The 19,270-nt window shown below is 36.5% G+C and overlaps 1 protein-coding gene across 2 annotated transcripts in view; it reads left to right on the plus strand.

Moving 5' to 3' along the window:
- Nucleotides 1-19,270, plus strand: part of SLC25A12 (solute carrier family 25 member 12) — a 159,287-nt gene that overhangs the window by 70,884 nt on the left and 69,133 nt on the right. Inside the window, exons 1-2 of one of the 2 annotated variants that reach the window (XM_033111383.1) lie at nucleotides 7,856-7,957; nucleotides 8,919-8,972. In XM_033111383.1, coding sequence (XP_032967274.1) covers nucleotides 7,946-7,957; nucleotides 8,919-8,972 — 66 coding nt within the window. In that variant the 5' untranslated portion in view covers nucleotides 7,856-7,945. Of the gene's footprint in view, nucleotides 1-7,855; nucleotides 7,958-8,918; nucleotides 8,973-19,270 lie in introns of those variants that run through there. The other variant, XM_033111382.1, reaches the window with a different exon arrangement.

The raw sequence follows: 19,270 nt of genomic DNA on the forward strand, positions 1-19,270 counted from the left end.
AACATGCATATCTGTTACTCCATGGTTTTTTCCCCCCATGCTGACTGGCTTGACCAGAAACAGAGAAGAAGTAGCAGGTCAGCATTACCCAGAAGCTTCCTCCAAAGTGCAGGCTATCGTTAAATCTCCTATACAAATGTTTATTCTTATCCTTTGTGGCATCTTTTGCAATACAAAGACCTTATGGCATGAAGCAGACCTCTTACGACTCAACTCTTAATTGCCGTTTATTTCATTTTCATATAGTTTTTCCTTATCACATTGTCATTACCTTAAGGTAGTATCCTAATGTTAGGGAATGGAATATGCAGAGCACAACTTTGACTAAGATCTTTAACTGTTCTTAGTCAAATTCTTTTGTGTTCTCAACTTCTATCCTCTTCTGATTAAAAGAACGCCAATTATTCCACAATTCTGCCCACTTTTCCTCCTTCCTCTATCCACTAGACCTCTTGGAGGTCTAACCCTCCTCAAGGTCTAGCTAATTCATACTGATTCTTTAGAACTTTCTAACTTAAACTTCCTGATTATTCTCTGGTTAGTACAATTTGATACTGGTTAATATTACATTGTCCCTTTATGGTAGTTTTTCAGAAGGAGTTTCTATGGTAATTTTTCAGAAGGAGCATCCCCCAGTTCCTAGGTTTCTTACCTTGAGGTTCGTGGCCATCTCTTTTTTAATGAGCCCTTTCTTTAGGTTTCCCACTACAAACCTACCCCCCTTTTTAGAAATTCCCTACTCAGTGGGGTTGATTTCATCCTGCAATCAGTTATCCTTCCTCCGAGAGGGCAATCCAGGGACATAAGGACCCATTGCACAAATTTCCCACCAAAGTCTTGAGTTTCTTAGTCTAGATTTATACACTTGGTGCACTACGGCAGGAGAGTTACAGATTCCAACTGTGGTACCCTCCAAAGTTTCTGTTATGCAAATATATTTCCACATCCTTCCTTTTGTTTTCCTGTGAGTAACTATTAGACCAAACACACACCACTCTCAAGGACATATAATTACTGTCTGAATCCATGTTAAGAAAAACACTTTTTCGCTCAAAGTAATATAGTTTTCACAGATTCCTCTGCGCATAATAGAGATATTATTTGTATTATTTGCTTGTTTCTTTTCCCTACTCTCCCACAATGCACACAAGTCTATCAGTGTTTAAGAAACAAGTCTCATTACAATTTCTAGTCAAAGAACAGAATTACATAACTATCTTTAGTTACCCAAAGACCCAGCACAATTTTCCCCCATGTTTTATGATGAAAAATTTCAACTGAACAGAAAAGTTGAAAACTTTTACAGTGAATTCCCAAATACCCCCCAGTTAGGTATCACATTATCTTTCTATCTATCTATCTATCTATCTATCTATCTATCTATCTATCTACTATCCATTTTTCTATCCATCCATCAATCTTTATTTCTTTTATGCATTTCAGAGTAAATTTAAGATACCAGTACTCTTCCTCTGAAATACTTCATGTTATTAGCTAGATAGAGTTCAATATATATTCACATATTTTTTTTCTTTTGAGAAAAATGCACACACAATGAAATGTATGTATCTTAAGTGTACATTCCCTAAGTTTTGAAAAATGCATGCACTGGTAACCTAAACCCCTAGCAAGACATAGACTGTTACAGTCACTCCACATAGTTCCCTCATGCTTTTCCCCAGCCATTTCCTCTCTCCCAGCATCCATGGTTCTGTTTTTTTCTACCATAGATTAGTTTTATTTTTTCTAGGACTTTACATAAATACATAAATATTGTAATCATACAATATATGCTCTTTTGTGCCACATAATTCCATGTAGGGCTTCTTTCACATAGCATATTTTAAAGACTCGTCAATGTTGTACATATCAGCATCTTGCTCTTTTTATTGCTGAATAGTATTCCATTTGTTGACTAGTCCAGTGTTGTTTATCTATTTTCCTATTGACGGACAAATGGGCTATTTCGTTTTGGGTTTTATGAATAAAGTGGCCCTGGACATTCTTATACAAGTCACTTTATTCACATATATTTTTATTTCTCTTGGGAAAATACTGAAAGGTAGAATTTCTGGGTCATAGTGTGGGTGTATGTTTAGTTTTGTAAGAACCTGCTAGATCTTTTCCCAAAGCAATGATACCATTTTACATTCCCACTATAGCACATGAGAGCTCTGGTTGCTTCACATCGTTGCCAGCATCGGGTGTCAGTCTTTTTAATTTTAGACTTTCTAGTGCGTGTGTAGTGCTATCTTTTTACTGTGATTAAATTTACATTTCTCTGATGACTGATGATGTGCAGTTCTTCATGTGCTTATATCTTCTTTTGTGAAATGTTTGTTCAAGTCTTTTGCCCTTTTTTCAACTAGGTTGTTTATTGATCATCGAGTTAGGAGTTCTTTATACCCTGGATATCAGTTCTTTGTCATGTATATGTTTTGCTAATTTTTCTTACAGATTGTAGCTTGCCTATTCATTTTCTTAACACTGGCTTTTGATGAGTAGAAAATTTTAATTTTAATGAAATCTAACTTATCAATTTCTTAATTATGGCTATTGCTTTTTATGCCCTGACTGAAAAACCTTTACCTCTGAAACAAGAAGATATTCTTTTATATGTTCTACTAAAAGCTTTAGGATTTTAGCTTTTGCATTTAGGTCTATGATTTATATCAAATTAATTTTAGTATATATTTTGAGGTAGAGGTTGAAGTTTATATATTTTCCCATATGGATATCTACTTATTCCAGTGTCATTTGTTGAAAAGGCTCCCTTGCCCATTGAATTTCTTTGGCATCTTTGTTAGAAATCAAATGAATTTATAATTTTGTATCTACTTGTGGGCTCTCTGTTCTGTTCCATTGATCTATTTATCAATCCTTAAAGTCAGCCAGTATCACATTGTATAGTAAGTCTTTACTTAATGTCATTGATAGGTTCTTAGAAACTGCGACTTCAAGCAAAATGAGGTATAATGAAACCAATTTTACCGCAGGCTAATTGATGTAAACAAGTGTTAAGTTCCTATGGCATATTTCTGGTCACAAAAACATCATCAAATTTCTAACTAAAGTCCCAAAACACTTCCAATATTAAACATTGAAATAAATATAAGCTATACATACATTAAAGAAAGTTGAATAAAAACAAATTAAGATCATTATTTTCCAACCCGCTTATCCCAGTTCAGGTCACAGGTGGCTGGAGCCTGTCCCAGCAGCTCAGGGCACAAGGCAGGGACCACCCTGGACAAGACATTGCATTTCCCCACACCTACACTCACTGAGACCGGGACAATGTAGTCACACCAATTCACCTGTTATGCACACCTTTGGGATGTGGGAGGAAACTAGAGTCTCCCAAGAAAACCCACACAGACATGGGGAGGACATGCAAACTCCACACTGTCTGTGTGGCCCTGCCTGGGAATTGATTTGTTTTTCTCGTTAACATTATAACAAACGATGTTGAACAAAATTCCATTATTCGAGGACCTACTGTGTTGATTTCTTTAGCTTAATAGTAAATCTTGAAGCCAGGTAGCATAAGTCCTCCAACTTTGTTCTTTTTCAAGTATGCTTTGGATATTGTGGGGCCTTTGCTTGTCTGATAGCACAAAGTAAAGACAATTTTTCTTTCCTTTGGATCAGATTCAAAGCATCCTTCCTTATTGACCTCTAAGTAGAAGGGAGGCAAAAAACAGATCCAAGTAAATCTTCAGGGGTAAGATAGCACAGCTGAAGGACTCAGCCGGGTGTTTGTTTTCCCAGTTATATACATTTGATTGGAATGGGAACCAGTGACAAACCAGAGTTTTTACCCCATGATTACCTAAAGCTGCCTCGGCCTTTGGCACATGCAAAAGGTTTTCATATCATTCTTTCAGCTTTATTCATTAAAAAAAAAAAAAAGAATCATAGCAGTTGCCACAGTAACATATTTTCCATACTTTGGGACTCATGCTACTTATTTTTCTTATATTTCCTATAACTGCAACAGTGAGTTTAGTACAAACACAAGGTACTCAATAAATGTTTATTAACTAAAACTTGGCTCATCCCATATCATGACATTAGAGTATTAAAAGAAGCAGTAAAGCTCCTATTGTTCAATTCTCCATCTGATCATCAAGTTTCCCACTAAATACCAGCTTGTATATGACTAGTGTAGTGATAGGGCACTCAGAGCCTTAAACATCTAGAACAGCTCATTCCATGAATTCCTTCCAAAATCCATTGAAAAGAAAACTAGCTGTTATCGCCTCCACAGGAAATAAAGAAGACTGTGGTCCAAAAATAGGATCACTGTCATCCTCATTACACAATTTATAAGACAGAGTCAGACAGTGAGGTAGAACAGTTTAGGACGATGTAATGGCAGGAGTACAACTATTTCATCTGATTTTTGATACCCCACTCTTCCCCCTCCACCAAAATGAGAATTTATTTCAATTACAGCAAATGTTCATATTCAGGGAGTATATTTGTACAATATGGAGAACCCCTAAAATGTGTCATTTATCTAGTGTCTAACTATAAGTAGCTTGGGTTGAAATGATAATTTCTGATTTATTGATTTCCAGGTCAGTGTACCAACTATACATAATTTGCTCAAATATGGACACTTAACTGTTCATAATTCTCCCCTGCCTACCCCCCCTGCCATTTCCCCATATATATTCTCAGCAAGGAAGGAGTTAAAAGCACAACTTACAAAATCTGTAAGTTTTGCAATATTTCAGTAAAATTTAAAGAACGATTTTAAGGTATAGGCCAAAATCAATATACACTTAAAAGTTCCAGATGTTCAAATGTCCTTTGTGTGTGTGTGTGTGTGTGTGTGTGTGTGTGTGTGGTCAGATCATGCTGTTTATTTCAAATATTTTAAGTGATCTTCATCTTGATGGGAGGCATAAAATCTGGCTTATTCCTCATCATAGTGATGACCTGTGTACCTTTAATCTAGGAAGAGCTCCTCTCCTGGTTTAATTAGTCAGTGATATCCTAATGCTCCATTAAGTGTTGGTATACCACCTTGATTTACTTCTTGTAAGATGACATCCATAGTAGCTGTGTGGCATATGGAAACAGGAATAAAAATGTATTCATGTCAGTAAAATAATCAGAGGAGGCTAGAAGATCAACAGAAATGGTATGTTATTAAAGATGGAAGGAGGTCCAGGAGTTGTGGCAGAAGAGGCTTATTGGTAATTGCCTCTTGTTTTAATAATTATGTTTTAGTTTATTAGAGCATGAGGCATTAGTATAATTCTAACTTTCACCCACAAAGTGCCTAGCTGGTTTCAAATTAATATAATGTAAGCTGCCTGGGAATTGGAGACATATTTCTGTGGGTTTGCCTAGTAAGCTCCTATTTCGATTTTGCATCTGGGGGTAATACATTATTTTCATGGGCAACAACTTCACAAGCAAATTTAATTTCCCAGCACAGTCAAGCTACATATTGAATCTTTAATGAAACCAACTCTAAAATGTGACTACTAATGATGATAGATTTGCCTAGTCTCCTCTTAGCCTTTGACTTCAAATTTTGCTTTCCGAAATGTCATTCTTTTTAGACTGCCTTAATTATCAAGTTTTCAACTTACAGTTGTTGTCCCACCATTTAAAAATTATTTCTTGTTTACAAATAGCATTTGAAACTTAAAGAGTTATAAATTAGTGTGCTGGCATGTAATTTAAAAAAATCATGAAAAGTTTTGAATTGTTTCTCCCACCTTTTCCCAAGTATACTGTGAATCTTATTTGACAGGTTTGTCTTTTGATATCCCATTAACTGATAAGTTTTTCCTCAACTCTGATCATCTACAACTGAGACAAAAGTAAGTTTTAATTTGCTTTAACTTGTGATAATACTATCAAGTCATCATTATAAAAGAATGATAGATTGCAAAGGTTTTCAGGGCAGGAGGTCTAACTCATGTGCTTTTGTATTCCTTTCAATACTTAATATCCTATAGTATATACTTTTAACACCTTTGTCCATTTTATTTTTTATTATATTTGGGTAGATGAAAAATCTAGCAAAATTCACTTTTATTTAGGATAACTGAGCTCTTCTATCTTTTCCATATAGCAGCCTTATTTAGTTTAAAATTATTATATCATCTCCATTGCAACTAGATTGGTACCACTGAAGCCCTCGAACTTGCTCAAAGACCAGCTATTTTTCATTCAAGAAAATTTCCATTGTGGCCTGGTGCCTATACCTATGAATTCCTGCGGTGGGCTCTGTTTAAATATAACGTTGTCATCTTCTCTAGGAGTAGCCAGACTGACCCTAAATTTTCACTCCAACAATATGGATTTGGTCAATAATAACATATTCAAAAAGAAAGTAATCCCTTCATTGTAAATAAATGCCTTCCCTTCCCTTAAGTACTTTTATTCAAACTGAAGGACTCTGGGCTACTAAACGGACATCCTTTCCTTGTAAAGTAATATAAAATAAACACCTTGAGACTCCTGCTTAGAGAAACTTCATAAAATAAGAGAGAGCAACAGAGTATCAGGGTCATAAGGTGCTAGTAGAACAAAATATGAATTTGTAAATCCTTATGTCCGATTACATTGTTAAAAGAACTTTGAACAGACTGAAGAAAGACCTAATGATGGTACACAGTTAAATCACCTACAGCAGAAAAGCTCGTTTTTGAAGTATTAGTAATGTGGTATTCCTTATCAACAATTTCCATTTGCCACTCCTCTTTCCTCATTTCTATTAACTTGGATACTTACCACAAATATCATGATTAGTGAGACTGGAGAAAAGGGAAGCCTTCTGTAAGATTCAATTTTGGAAATGCAAAGGAGGGTGTAGAGAAATTACAGAGCTAAGTAAGATTAAGATAAATCTTGGAGTTGCTAGACTTTTTTTTTTGAACAGGGAGCATGCTTGGCTTATAGACACAAACAAAAACACCTTAGGATTGGGATTGTGGGGAAGCACTGACCATCTGTATACTCCTAGAGGGTAGGAACTATATGTTATTTGTCTTTACAAGCAGTGCTGTGTCTGGCATATAATAGATGCAGAGTGAATGTTTGTTGAGTGAATTAGTATGTGGCTGGATATAGTGATAATTGTGAGACTCAGTTTAGAGACATTATTTTGATTCAAGAGATAGCTACTATTTCTTAGGTAGGGCTGGAAATGTTTATGTATGGGTAAATTTGGCCAGGATTCAGTGCTAGCCCAGTCCAAGACAAACAGATTTTCCCCCCACAAATGCACAAGTTGCATTTGTGCCCCACCTCATTGCACAAAGGACTTGGGTGATTAGGAATGTGGAGTGAGTCTAATAAAGCTTTGTAACAGTACATGAAGCACAAATACATTAAGTATATTCATCCCATGCCAATTTAGGGGCATATTTCTCAAGTTATGTTTACTTAGGTTTTCCCCAGAGGGGAGTAGTTCCCAATCTCTTTTCTTGTCAGTATTTGCCATTAATTCACTTATTATCATTATTAATGGATTATGTTCTCTGATCCTTCTAAATCTTGCTCAATCTAGGCCCCAAGTGTTCCTTTAAGTCTCAGGGTAAAACGACTTTGGCAGAAGTCGGTACCCAAAGCCACACCCACTAAGAGGCCTTAGGAAACCTGGGGCTTTCCTGGCGGCGACTCAGCTGTCAGCAACCACGCGGCGCGTCGGAATCCCACGGCTACCACTCCAGTCTTCCCCGTGGGGGGCGCGTCGCCCTCCCCCGTGTGACAGGTGGGCGGACTCGCAAGCCAGCTCCGTTTCCTAGCCGGGGAGCCGGGCCCTCTCCCAGCCCCGCCCACTCCAGGCTTATTTGCATAGGGACGCGCGCGGCGCCGGCGAACGGGCGGGCGGGCGCGGCTGGGGAGGCGGCGCGCGCGCGCCCTGACAGCTCGGCCCTGCTCGCTCACTCGCTCGTCCCCGGCTTCCGAGCACAGCATGGCGGTCAAGGTGACTCCAACTCTCTGCTGCTGCCTTTATTGCATAAGAGACATCCTGGGGGCCCTGCCTGCAGCCCCTCACTTCTTCCCATTTCCTTCTGTGCCTCGTTCTTAGATAGCGTGTCCTGGGGCTCCTGCTCGCGGGTGGGAGAGCTCTGCGGGGCTTGGACTGAAGGGAGAGGATGCCCGGCTGGGGGAGGGGAAGGAGGAGGGATTGTGAGTTGGAGGGGCTGTGAGGACCACGAGTCAATGAAGGAAGAGTAGTGTCCTGCCCTAAGTGCATGGGATTGTGAGCCCAGAGTTGGAAGACATCGGAAACGGAGTGGGAGGAAGTGGCATATAAAGCCGGGGATACCTAAAGGCATCTGTGTATTGCGGTGGGGGAGGGGGTGAGTAATTGAGTAATTTGGGGCCTCATTGGGGCCCGGGGCATTGGTTGGCATTTGCGCTGCAGGTGGCAGGATGTCGAAAGTATTTGGGAACGTAGCAGCTTTCATATTTTACGTTGGGTGGAGAAGGAGAGGGGCGCAGAGATAATTATATTCTGGATTGCTTTCCATCGGGAAGAAAGGTTGCTAGGCCATGCGATTAATTTGGGTGTTTCAATTTTCCTGTTAATCTACTTTTGCTGGCTTCTTGATTTGAAGGTGGCTGGTTTCTGTGTTGCTAGTGGATGTGGAGTAAGTAAGAGGTTGATCCTCACTGCCTTCCTTTCCAGTCCAAAGAAAGTCTTATCTGGTGGATTTGCTGTATCTTAGGCTCGTCACACGTGTGTTTCCACCCTGTAGCCACAGATCTCCAAATTGACAGTTGTTATCAGTATTAGTGCTTTTGATTTGTTTTAAACTAAATGCCCTTATAAAAGATAAGAGCATTGATTGTTAGCATTTGCGAACTCTAATCTGAGGAGATTATGTGATCTCTAGTGAAGCATTAACTGGCCCCCCTCTTTTTTTTTTTTTTTCCTACAGGTGCAGACAACCAAGCGAGGCGATCCTCATGAGTTAAGAAACATATTCCTACAGGTAAATTGGTTTATGTAGTGCGCTTTTTCATTAAGAGGAAAAAGTTAAGTCTAGTACTTTCTCAGGTCTTAACTTTCAAGAATATTCTATTTTCATGTAGTCTTAAAAACATGGCCAGTTAATATAGCTTATAATTCTTATTTTGTTAAAGTTTGAATAAAAGGTTTCCGTTTTATTAAAGTCTGATAAAATATTTTACTCAAATTGTGTTTTTTAAAAAAACTTGACTTAAGACATGCAAAGGAAGAACACTAAAAATAATTTCCAGAATTTCCCTTAAGAACTGTGATCAAAATAAAATTTCAAAATATATCGACATTTTCTTGTGTAATTATAGGCATGGTGATTAAAATTCTGTCTTCCTTGAAAGTTGCATGTTTATTGTTTTTCTACTTATAAGCAATTTTCTATGTAATTTGTTACAGAGATAAAAATACAGCTATTTTTAATTTGTGTCTTTTTTCCCTTTACTTTTTTATATTATATCCATAAGCTTTTGGGGTATTGTTACAAAATGTTACTGTCTGAGATTCTTGCCAGGATCCACCTAAACTTGTGATAAGTTTTTAGGATCAGTGACTTGGCTGTAAACTTTAAAAGAAAAAAGTTTGCTTAGGTTTTTTTGTTTTGCTTTCTTTTCTTAAATTTCAAATGTACCTCATCCAGGAAGTTGTACTTAAGAAATAGATGTAAAGAGTGACAAGCTAAGATGTTCCACTAATTATTATGTTTTTCTCTGAAATTTTCTGTTGAGAACTTTCTATTCTGGACCTGGGTTCTTGTATAGAAATTTTGACCTTGGACAGGTCCTTGTTGGGTATTAGTTTTCTCTGTAAAACGAGAGGTGATCTCCAAGGTTCCTTCCAACTCCAAAAGTCTGTGATTCTATATTAGGAACAGATTCTAACATGATGATGAGCCTGGAATAGATGACATTTTTATCTGAGACATGTGGATTGCTTACCCTATTGTTGGGGAGGAGACTGTATAGATGACTATATGTATGTGTAGTTCATGAAAAATAATTAGTGAAAATGGGAATCTTAAATTTTACAATATCTGATAAAGGGAAGCATAATTTCCAGAACAAATGTGATAGTAATAAAAATACTCTATTTATGGCTTGCAACCTTTATTCCTCACACCTGTTCTTGAAAATAGCCAAAAAATGTGTTAGTATGAACCATACCACATGATTATTATACTCAGTTATCTTGTGAGGAGTTCATGTGACATAGTTTCTTTTCTAGATTAAGCAGGCATGGGAGAAATCAGTTGAAATGACTCATGATGTAGTGAAAAAAGCATTAACCTGGGTGTTAGGAACACTGGGTTCCATTCCCAGTCCTGTCTCTATCTGGTTGTTGTACCCATGGCTAATTATCTGGCCACCCCAGGCTTTATCTTCTCATACAGTATTCAGTAGGACTTAATGCAGTGGAAATTGAGGTCCTTCCAGCTTTAAAAATACTATGGGGGGAAAAATCTATGGTTCTGTATAGATTTGTTTTGGAGGGAGGGGAGATGGAAGTACAAGGAGAGAGCTGGGACTATGCCTAGCTTTTTGACAAGTTTTAAATCTTACTGTCTATGCATACATTATTTTGATGATGCTCTTACTTTTATATTGCAAATTTGTGGAATTCATAACTGCACATTTAGCACTAATTATAAAGCATTGACCCAAGAATTATTGGTAGATACGAGAGTGAGAGCACACATAGATACATACTTTCAAGAAGGCATAAAGCAGCTAGAAAGATACAACACAGTTGAATCACTTTGAGGACAGTTACCAAGTAACATGTTAGAATTGTTTATTCCTGTCTTTAATGCTTCAAACTATAGTTACTTGAAGCTATAGAAACAGTGTTTAGAAACAGTGTTTAGAGACAGTTTTATTTTAGATGCATGTGATTTGTTACTATTTCAGAGCTAATAGCAGACAAAAATAGGTACTAACTACCTATTTCTTTAGCACTTAACATGTTGACCCAACAAACATTTACTAAGGACTATTTTCTGTGGGCCACATGTGCACTTATTTTAATTTAGTAGGAGACACCAAGTTGAATAATCAAATAGGAGGATTGAGCCAATAGGAGGATTGTTACATCTCTAACAGTTTGGGGTTGAGGGAGTCAAGAATAGTGAAAGCAAATGCATAGTCTCTGGTAGAAAAATCAAATATGGCTTGCCAGTGTCAGAGTGGCCATATAATTATAACGACAATGGCTGACATTTATTGATCATTGTACAGTGTGCTGGGCATTGGCCTGGTAATTTAAGGGTATTATGCTAATTTTCATAACAACCTCAGGAAGAGGTAGGGTTAGTGTCCCTGTTATATAGATTAAGTTAAATGACTTGGTTAATGTGACTTAGTTCGTAGTAAGTGATAGAGGCTGGATTCAAATCAAGCTACAAAACCCATACTCTTACTTAACCTTTACATTATACCATTTGTGGGATCTTAAAATGGGATGATTTTTGAAAGCTAGGTGTCTGTGAGAAGCTAATGGCAGCTGTGTTTGTTAAGAAGTTAAAGAAAAAATAAATCTGGTTAGGTGTTTAAGAAAAGAAAGTGCCTATACGCTGTAACTACCTAGATAGAACATTTGGCCAAGAAGTTTGGATTTGAAGCAGCAGGGAGGCTCTGTGGGTTTCTGAATGGTCAAATTAAAGTGGTGAATTCTGGCAGCTCTTTGTGTACCTTGGATAAAATGTGGAGAGGTTGGAAGTAGGTAGGGCGGTCGGCTAAGAGGCTATTGAAGTAATACATGTGGGTGATAATGACCTGGAGTGGCTGATGGCTGGGAAAATGGAAAGGAAGGGACAACACTAGGGAGTTTGTAAGGAATGAAATCTATTGAATTTGGTGTTAAATATGAAAGAAAAGGAAGGAGTGGTGCATCTGGCATTTTCAGGATAGATGTTAATTGATAAGGCAACTATTTTGGGAAACTTTTTGTGGGAGGAAGGAGTTTAAGTTTGGTTGCTGAATAAATGTGTACCAATAAGTTAAAGTCAGATTTGGACAGGCGCAAATTCATATAGGTGGTAGGTAAATCCTTGTGGTTAGGAGAATTAAATATAAAATAAGACAGGGAATAAAGGACTGATTCTAAGCGATATCCACAATTGAGGTGGGAAAGAGGAAGAGAGGAAAACCAGGGAGAATGGTCTCATGGGAGTTTAGAGTTTCACAAAAAGGATATAGTCAAAAAATAAAATATAGATTGTTCTGTTATTAGTATAATTTGATTTTGGTAGGATTTGAGATCACTTGAGTTCAGGATCATTTGAGCTATTTAAAGAGTGCAAAGAAGATTTAATTTTGAATTTTAGAATACATTTGAAAGCTCTTTTTTGCTAAAATTTATATTTGTGGCATTAACTGTCTAAATTCATAAATAGTATGGCTTAAAAGTCATATGTTTTGTGAACAGCAAAATATCCTATTTGAAAGTGCTGGTATATCCATGTTTAATGGAATTATGTGTGCAACTCCATGAGAAGGGCTTTATAAGAGTAGAGCATTCTTTTGAGTATAGGCAAATAGGTTTACTTTTTTCTGTGTTCATTGCTTCTCAAATTATGATGAGTTATATTTTCTGTTAGTTAAAAAAACAAATAATAGTCACAAGGAACCCATTTTTCTTCTGCCCTCCAAATTCATAAAATTGTAGCACAACAAATGAATTCTCATGTGTTAGTCTGTGCTATAATTCTACGACTAGTTGTCAAGCTAAGATTTTACTCTGACTCCCTTTTTCAACTGTCATTTCTTGATGGGTCTTTCTTCTCTTACCTCTCTCACTCACATGCTATCATTGACCCAATTTTGCTACTTCGAAGTTTACAGTAGCAAAAGGGGACAATAGAAGCAATGAAGAGGAAGGTGAGGTGAGGACAACAGGAATGTCACAGGCTGTTTGTGATAAGCCTGACAAATTTCAAAATGAAGTCTTAATGTGGTCTAAGTTTATCAGAAACTCAAGTGAAAGATCTCTTTTATTTCTATTTAATAGACCTGTTGTTCATTTATCAAGGCTATCTGTGGTAAAAGCAACACAATTTGAGAGTGTACCATTATACAGAGGGTGCCAAAAAATGTATACACATTTTAAGAAAGGAAAATCTATTAAAACTGTGCTACTCAATATATACCAGTAACAAAAGATGAATGCAAGTCATGTGTATATATTTTTTTGGCACCCCCGGTATATGCTAGACCAGAAATGTCCTGCAGTGTAGAACTCAATATCATTTTGAGCCTACCCTTTTTCTCGTTAACACCAATGTAACAATGAAGATCATATCTCATATAAAGTTATGAAAATGCTTTTTTTCAGTCTTGTTTATTTAGGATTAGAAAATAAATGGATGAAGATACTGGTACTGTAAAGCAAAGAGTGATTCTTCCTCAGGGTTTTTATGATAACATAATTCATTTTTATTTGAAAGAAATGTCCTTTTATTCAATAAATATTTGTTTGTATATTACGTATTCATTTACTTTTCCCAGTAACTGGGCCGAGAAGGATAGTATGCAGAGCTTTTAGCCGGAGACCCTTCCATTTTGTTGGAATATGCATTAGTTTTCAAAAGTGTGGGATGTGTAGCATAATATTACAGTTATAATACAAGTAGTATTAAAAAATGATAACATCTACTGAGGCCAAATGTGGAGAAAACAGGTACTCTGATTCAGTATTTGTGGAAACAAAGACTCTTTGGAAAGCAATCTGGCAATGGTTTAAAATAAAAACAAGGTACCATTTGAACAAGCAATCCTACTTTTGGGATATTTATCCCAGAGAAATAAAAATACTCATGAGAATGTATACGAAGTTGTTAGTTGCAGCCTTCAATTGTTCTTCAAAAAACAGGAGGGGTGGGGGAGAACAAAATACATGCTATCAAAGGGGAGCGGCAGAAAAATTATGGAATAAACATACCGTGGAAAATTATGCAGATACTAAAAAGAATGTACTAGACCTGTTCCAGATTTAGAGGGATTTCCAATATAAAGACGTGTACATAGCGTGATTTTAGTTTTCTAAAAGTCATTTCATATATGTTGTATGTATATATCCACATATGTATGATTTAATGGGCATTGAGAAAGGTATGGAAAGGCTAGATACTAAGTTGTTAACGTGGGAGAAAAATTAGAGGAAAATAAAAACAAAGTCTCAATGTGCACATATGAAATTTTGAGCAAGTGAATAATTAAAAAATAAGGATTTAGCAATTCAGAACCTGAAGTTAAGAGAGGACTTCCCAGCTTAACTTGGGTTGAATGAACTCAGTGTGAGATGCACAGAAGGGGAATCTATAGTTTTCTCAACCACGCTGATTAAACATTTTCACCAGTTCTTTAGAATATAGGAATTGAAGATAATAATCTTTGTATTTGGTTTATAAGGTATTTGCCGTTAACTCTATAACATTCTCATTAAAAGAAAGTGTACGGCATTAAGGGCGTACTATCACCGTAGTGAGACTTTATTCTTGAATCAACCAGAAGGATTGAAAAATAACTGAAAAGATGAAAAAAATTAGTGTTATTAAGTGCCATGTTATGTTCTATTACCAATCAATACATTGTTAATTGCTAGACTAGGCATTATACTAGGTTCTACCTTTATAGAAATAAGATAGAGGAGTTCAGTGAAAGTAGGACCTCACACTCTAGGTAGGAGGAGACAGACAATAATAAGTGTACTCACACACACACACACACACACACACACCCCAACTATAGATTGTGACAAGTCCAGTAAGGAAACTGAATGATGGAAAAGGCCATCATTTTTCAAGAGGGTGATCAGTGAAGGCCCCTGTGATATCAGAGCTGAGAACCACAGGGTGAGTAGAGAGAATTCCAGAAGGCTCCCATGTGCGAAGGCCTAGATGAGGATAGAGTCTGGTATGTATGACAAACAGAAGGGAGGCCAATGTAACTGAAGCTTCAGTGAATGAGGGGGTGAATGGTCAGTAAGAGATGAGGCTGAAGGAGCCACATCAAGCAGGGTGTTGTTTATATGCCATGAAGAAGAGTCTGGATTTTTTTCTAAGGGCATCGTGGGAACCACTGAAGGTCTTTTACTTTGGAAATAGAATGATTCAATTTATATTTGAAATCATTTTTAAATAGATAACATTGAAATGTAAACTTGCTTACACATTTCTGTGCTTGCTCATGGATGACTGTTTTGAGTAGATTGATTCTTTCAATTTAATTTCCCCTTGTCCATAGAGTTCTTAGAATACGTTGGGCTGGCTTCAGGTGATTCCTTTTCATCCAGGAGGCAGCGGAGTGTGGCTGGAGTCTCTGTGGGCTTCGTAGTCTAACTTGGATTTGAATTGTTATTTGATCCCTTTCTGCTATGTGACCGTAGGTGTTTACATTACTTTTGGAGCCTGTTTCCTCATCTTTCTATGAAGGATAACAACACCTAATTCACAGTGATGCTACAAAGATTAAATGAGGTAATGAGTGAATGGTGCCTGACACGTGGAGAACCAAATAAAGCTTAGATCCTTATCCCCTTCCTTTTCTGCTAAGATGAGATGAGGACTCTGAAATATCAAGACTCATACATGAGAGACTTATAATTCACTCTTAATGTATGTAACTGTTATTTTTTTTATCATCTCCCTGTTCTGTCCGGCTCTTTTTTACTTAGTACAGCATGTCCTTGAGTAATGTCATTTCACTTAACTCTGTTTTGTTCAAACATTGATGAAATGCCATAGGAACTTAACTCTTGTTTATATCAGTTAGCCTGTGATAAAATTGGTTTTGGTATATGTATGTCGTTTTGCCACAGTTCCAAGAACCTACCGTCACTGTTAAGTGAGGACTTAACTGTATTGATGAAATTTCTGAAGCGTCATTCACTGAAACAAATGCCATGGCCATTGGCTTTCTAGAACTGTGCTATTGATTACTTACTGAGTCACTGCTTTGTGTCAGGTACTATTCTAAGTGTTTTATACAAACCATTATATTTAATCCTCAGAACAACCTATAAGGTAGATACCATTAGTATTCCCATTTTATAGATGAGGAAACTGAGCCCCAGAAAGGTTAAGTAACGTGCTCAGGTTATACAGTAGGAGGAAACTTGCTTTATGTATCTGAATGCAATTTGTCTTTTTCACTTAATATTGTTTAGAGATACAGGTATGTTAGTACATATAGAATCATCTTGTTATTTTTCTGTAACCTTTTAAAAAACTTTCTTATTGAAATTTTCACACGTATATCAATTTAGAGAAAATGGTATAATGAATTGCCATGTACCCATTACTCAGCTTCACCAACTATCATGGCTAATCTTACTTCATCACATTGCAGCTGCTTTGGATTATTTTGAAGCAATTCCCAGACATCATATCACTACATCCATAAACATCCATGAATAGTTCAGTATGTGTCTCTAAAAGATGATGACTCTGAAAAGCCAACAAACCACAATGCGATTATCACTCCTGAAAAATATTCTTTAGTAACATGGATTTCCATTCAGTGTTGAAATTTCCCTGATTGTTTCATGTTTTCTTTTAAGTTGCTTTATTAAAATCAGGATCCAGTCCAGGTTCATATATTGTATTTGGTTGATTTGTCTCGTAAATCTTTTAACATTTTCTACTCTCTACAAGGATAAACGTCCTTCTTTCTCTGTGACAGAAATCTTGGTATTTAATCAGAGCTCACCAACATTAATGCTATCCCACTAGGAGTTGCACCTTGATTATCTAAGACATGATTTGCCCAGGCTTACAAACATATATGCTTCTTGTATGTTCCCATGGTTACTTAGATCAAGAGATTGAAATATTTTAAGAACAATGCAAATTAATTATTCAACTTACTCTGCCCTGAGAAGCATTCTAGTTCCAGTTATTGAGTTCTCTGGGTCATTATTTTAATTTACAAGGTTTTTGGCCATTTTGAGTGGAAAATTGTTTTGGTAGACCTAGTTTATTATGGTAGCTTCAGTTTATTCCAGTGATTAACCAGGGTCTTGTACCTCCCCACTGTGTTGGGAAATGCATTGTTTAGTAGCTGACAGTAGGATTTGCTATAATGGACAGTAAGAATATATACACGTACATATATTAAAGCAAAAAGAAAAATAAGCACATAGGATTTCATGGAAGCAATCTGAGAAAGGCAGACTTCTGGGGAATTTTCTTTGCAAAATCAAATAGAATATTTTGTTTCTAGTGGATATGAAATATGCAACTGAAAATGCTAATTAAAATTGGATGTATGAAACTGCCTTTTCCCACTGCATGTGTACTTGATTTTAGTAAATATCAGAAAAATTTTGCATCACTAATTAAAATCTTTGTTTCAGAAATTAATGTGGCTTAGTAAAGTTGTTAAAATTAAAATTAATGTGGCCAAATGTGTTTAAAGTTATTTTTTTATCATTAAAGTACTTTTACGATAGATGAATTCCACCTTGTACTATTGTAACAGGGTTTGTGTGTCAGATCTGCAGTGTGGTCTTTGCTCATTATGCAGCGTGCTTGTGTAGTGAAAGGACATGCATTCCTGACTAAATTTGGCTTCCATTAGAAATAACAGTAATAGCTAAGGACAGCCAAAGGATTATTAGCTTCATATGCTGAGCTCTTTCCTTGGTACATGTCTTCCTTTTCCATTGTTCATGTAATTCATTTGTCTTTATGGGAAGTGCTCTATGTGATATTTGTAGTTACTGAACTTTGTGGTATTGTCATTTGAGTAACTGAAATTGAAAGTATGTTAAGATCTGAAAATGTCAGTTCATCTCAGTTGGAACAGAGTCATGGAGGAACAGTTTCTTTTGACTCATGTTACACCCACATGTCGGATAAGCAGAGATGAAGCTACCTTAGACAAGTCAGGACTGATCTCCTGGTAAACCTGAGAATATTGGAAGACAACCCCAAGGAAACCTTGCTTTGGAGAAAGATAAAGACTTAGAACAGTAACTCCATGTTGGGCAAAAGCAGAAAAGTTCAGTAAAGTAAGGAGGGGAACTGGGATCTTGGCTCTTCTGTGTTTCTAAGCATTTTAGAATAACTATTTCAATGTACATATATTTTATAATTCCAAGTACTTTGGTGTTCAAGAGCTCGTGTTTTCCCTCACAACAGACAGCTATTTCCTGTTAAAGAGGTTCAGAGTGAATTGCTCAAGAAATCTCAACTAGTTAGGATGGGATTCGAACCTGTTCTCTGACCATGGTTTTGGTGCCCATCATGCCATTGTTTCTGAACTGTTGTCTCCGAACAATGTTTTCTCGCTCTCTCCATCCCTAATACCAGGCATAGTGCCCAGCACATAGTTGGTGCTTCATACACGCTTTTAACCGAATGCAAAATAACCTGAAAGAGTTGATTTCAGCAGATTTTTAGCTTAACATAGTGCCACTAGATACATTACCTTGGTTTTGGTATACATACTTAAAAAGAAAATCCTTGATCTTGAGACACTGTATAATTTTTGAAAAGTAACTAGCTTTCCAGTCATAGCAGATCAGAATTTTCCTTTATAATCTCTGAAAAATCTTTTAGAAATATAAAACATGAAAGGATCTGTTTTTTAATTTAAACCATTTAAGCAGGTAATTTGTATTATTTAGACTAGTTGGGTTGTTAACGCATTCATGGCATTGAATTTTAAGTTAAAACCTTTTTTTTTTTTTACTTAATGGAAATTTAGTGTTGTATGTAAATTCTTTTTAAAGTCTGCTTTTTAATAGTTAACGTGTGATGTAGGTAGTGAAGATTTTAAAAGTCACTTAAGGTTTTAAATTTGGTAAGTGGCAAAGGAGTTACTAATATCCAACTTACTCCAGTCAAGTGAGGCCTTGAGAGGCAAAACATTTCTAGATCTGTTGGCTTGATAGGCAGAACATTTCTAGATAACATGATCTTTTCATTTGTAGCTGGAGGTAGTTGAATGTAAATACAACATGTGTCTGTATATGAAACCCTGCCATCTTTTTATAGTCAATGATTTGGATTGAATGTGTAGAGATTCTAATCATAAGATTCATTTTATTCCTCAAGCTTCAGAATGTCAAGCACATGTGAACTATAATGTACTCAATGCAAATTTAAATATTTCTGGAAATGTCAGAGCTATGTGCACTTTCACATTCAAATGCTTGAGTTGGGTTTGGATAAAGTTTAATTAAGAAAATAGACCACGTATTATTATTTTTTTTTTTAGATACTGTCAGCTACCACTTGCCTATGTCTTTCATGTGTCCTTGACTTCTTGCCCA

The sequence above is a fragment of the Rhinolophus ferrumequinum genome, chromosome 8 (assembly GCF_004115265.2).
Source record: "Rhinolophus ferrumequinum isolate MPI-CBG mRhiFer1 chromosome 8, mRhiFer1_v1.p, whole genome shotgun sequence".
Classification (NCBI taxonomy): Eukaryota; Metazoa; Chordata; class Mammalia; order Chiroptera; family Rhinolophidae; genus Rhinolophus; species Rhinolophus ferrumequinum.